The 3,699-nt window shown below is 44.0% G+C and overlaps 1 protein-coding gene across 1 annotated transcript; it reads right to left on the reverse strand.

Annotated features, from left to right (window-relative positions):
• Positions 1–355: 355 nt before the first annotated feature.
• On the reverse strand, positions 356–1,600 carry LOC124294391 (vicilin-like seed storage protein At2g18540). The gene has a single exon (XM_046739342.1). The coding sequence runs from the start codon at positions 1,598–1,600 to the stop codon at positions 356–358; it is 1,245 nt and encodes a 414-aa protein (XP_046595298.1).
• Positions 1,601–3,699: the final 2,099 nt, after the last annotated feature.

The following is a 3,699-nucleotide window of genomic DNA, read 5'->3' on the forward strand; positions in this document are numbered from 1 at the left end:
CATTTTTCCCCCCCTACACTTATTTTCCTTTCTATCATGCCCTCTTTTACCTCTTCCCTCCCTCCCTCCCCACTTACTATCTCCCTTCTTACCCCTGACAGCATTCCGCCTATTGCTCTTCCCTTCCTATTTTTTCGAACCGCATACTGCACTTCCCATTTATACCCTACTGGCAACTTATTTCTAATCCTTTCCCACCCCTTCTTTTCTATCCATGTCTCCATTAGAAATATTACATCCCACTCCCCTAGCCCCCTCCAGAAATCTTCATCCTTTCTCGCGAGCCCCGCCACATTCCAAAAAGCTACTTTCCACCCCTCCCTTTCTGTCTCGCCTACTCCCCTCTCTCTCCTCCTTATCTCCCTCCCCACCTGCCTCTGTCCCCCCCCACTACCCATTCCCCCGACTGCCTTTCCCTACGTACCCTTCCCTGTGCTTCTATACTTCCCTCTTGTCTTTCCTCGCTTGCTGACCTTTCCCTATCGCTTTCCCCTACTTTTCCCCTCCCCTCCCTTTGCCCCCCTTCCCTCGCTCTCCCTGTACCATCCCTAAGCACTTCTCCTATCTCATCCCACTTCCACATTTTCCCTTCTATCCAGATCTTTGCATACCCTATTCTTACTCTGTTTCCCCTTCTCTCCTCAATAGCTGCTATCTCCCTCAACTTCCATTTCATTCTTCTCTCTGCCCAGGTGAGATCCTCGTCTATTCTCTCCTCCCTCCCTTTGAGTAGGCTTTTTCTTCCCATTACCTGCCTCTTTTGCTCCCTATTTCCTAGTCTTGCTATCCATATCCCCTTTTCTCCCCCCTTTTTCGCGCCTACCTCCCACATATCCTTTACCTCAACCTCTACCCCTATCAGCTGCAAAATCTTTTTCAACTCTTCCTTTTCTCTTCCCTTCTCAAGTCTCGCTCCTCTCAATACTATATTTCCCCTTCTTTCTTCCCTTTCTTTCCTCTCTATGGCCCACTCCATCTCTTTTAATCTATCTATTGTTACCTGCGCCACTTCCGCATTTCCCTGTACCTGCCTTTCTCCCCCTCCTTCTGCACTCTTCTTTTCTAATTCTATCAGCCTCTCCTTTACCCTTTCCATCTCACCCCCTCTCCGCTCTTCTACCTCTTCTAGTCTTTTACCTAGATCCCTTATCATTTCCTTCATCTCCCCCCTCTCTACTTCCCACTGCTCTTCCCTTCTAGCCATTTCGCCTTTAATCTTTTCCACTTCTTCCCTGATCCCCCTTCCCTGCTCTTTGACCTCCTCTAGACCTATCTTTAGCTCTTCCCTAATCAACCTTAACATATCTTGTATACCCCCTCCCTCTACCTTCCCTTCCTCCCCTGTCTTACCCTCCGGCGATCGGTGCACTTTCCTGCTTTTCCCAAATACTCTTTCTCTTTCCTGCAACTCGTCTGCCTCCTCCTCCCCTTTTTCCCCTTCCTCCTCCCGCTTTCTATTCCATAAGTCTAGCACCGTCGCCGACGATCCCAGGCTATGCCTCCTATCCCTCCCTAACGCTGCTACTACCCCCGGCCTACCTTTCTTTTTCTCCTCCTCTTCCCTGTTCGCCCCTTCTTTTTGGCCACCCGCGTTACTCATACTCTTTCTCTCCTTCGCCGCTCCCTACCTTATCTATCCGCCGCCTACCTGTCCACTCTATCCCCCTTCTTACTCCCTAGGTGTCACTGCCTATTCCTATCTTATCCGAATCGTTGCCGTCCGCCTGCTCTTTCTGCCTAACCTCAAAACTCTCCCCCTTCTTTCTTTTTCCCCCGCCCTTCCCTTCTATCCCTGCCTCCCTATTCCCTTCACCCGACCTCCCGTCTATGTCTTCCCCGCTCCTTCTCTGCCCTATTTCCTTTTCTCCTCACCTTTGCTATCCTGCTAAATTCTCTCCTTTTCTCTCGCACTCTTTCGCACACCTGTCACTCACATTCAAAACGGAAACGGAAGTCCCAGTGAATTCTCATTTATTCAGTTATTTTGTGTTAACTCAGGTGAATCGTAATTGATTTACAAACCTATTGACACGTCAATTCAGCGAGTTGTTGTTCCCTCGCATTATTGAAAAATCAGATGTCAATGATGAATTTCAAACTAGTCGAAAAGTTATGTTGCTAAGACACAAAAAATGTTCGGAAAGCATAATTCAGATTGATTGAATGACTAATTATGAACCCTAACGGCATATCAATCATCTAAAATCTCTAGTTTTATGCATACATCGATGATTGGAAGTGTTTTATAACATTAAATCTTAAATCCGCTGATTTATTTGGAGACTTATTTTTATTTTCACTCGTAGATGTGTGTTTTGTAGTATTGTGTAGCTGGGCATTCGCTTATTTTCACACACACGAGTGTGCGTCCGTGTGTGCGGCCAGCAGCGTGTGCCGCGGCAACAATACCGAGGTCAGCGCTCGAGAAGGGGTACAACAGCGAGAGAGGGGAGTTGCCGATATTTAATTTGTAACCGAATAATGATAATTCACCCAAACGAACAAAACAGCAATCTCCGTGGCGGCAAATCCAAATGAAATGGTGCACTCTGATTGGCCTAACGCTATCGCTTATAATTCAAAAACTATGCGTCGGACGAGCTTCCGGTGAAGAAATTCTCGGTTGCATTTCAGTCAGGTGTCACGCTGGCTGGTCCGTGTCCCTCAATTTAGGAACACCCTGTATAGAGATATATATATATATATATATATATATATATATATATATGTATAAATAAATATATATAGGTACATACATATATATATGTATATATACATGCGTGTGTGTGTATACAGGGTGTCCCTAAATTGCCTCCCACGGACTAGCCAGCATAATACCTCGTTAAAATCAAACCGAGAATTTCTTTTCCGGAAGATCGTCCGACGCATAGTTTTTGAATTATAAGCGATAGCGCTGGGCCAATCAGAGTGCACCATTTCATCTAGATTTGCCGCCACGGAAATTGCTGTTTTGTTCGTTTAAGTGAATTATTATTATTTGTTTACGAATTAAATATCGGCACCTCCCCTCTTTCGCTGCTGTACCCCTCATGCTTGAGGATGCGCTTCTGTTTACACACACAAGTGTGCGCCCATGGATGTGCGGCCGGCAGCGTATGCCGCGACAACAATACCGAGGTCAGCGCTCGAGAAGGGGTACAACAGGAAGAGAGGGGAGGTGCCGATATTTAATTCGTAAACGAATAATAATAATTCACCCAGACGAACAAAACAGCAATATCCGTGGCGGCAAATCTAGATGAAATGGTGCACTCTGATTGGCCTAGCGCTATCGCTTATAATTCAAAAACTACGCGTCGGACGAGCTTCCGGAAAACAAATTCTCGGTTGGATTTTAACAAGGTATCATGCTGGCTAGTCCGTGGGAGGCAATTTAGGGACACCCTGTATATGTATATGTATATTATAATTTGCAATTCACATTTAAAAAAAGGGAAATTCGAAAAAAAAAATTTTTTCGCATGATTTCAATTTTTTAAAATTATGTATGATCATCAGAAAAATCCTAAATATTTTTCATTATTCACTTACTTTTTATTTTATACAATTTTTTTATAATTTTTCTCAATTATAATCATTTTTTATTTTATTACATGATTCACCTCAATTACCTTCATTTATATTCTATCATATGGATGTACAATATAAATATGTGTAAATAAATACATATATATCTAT

Source organism: Neodiprion lecontei, chromosome 5 (genome assembly GCF_021901455.1).
Source record: "Neodiprion lecontei isolate iyNeoLeco1 chromosome 5, iyNeoLeco1.1, whole genome shotgun sequence".
NCBI classification, from domain to species: domain Eukaryota; kingdom Metazoa; phylum Arthropoda; class Insecta; order Hymenoptera; family Diprionidae; genus Neodiprion; species Neodiprion lecontei.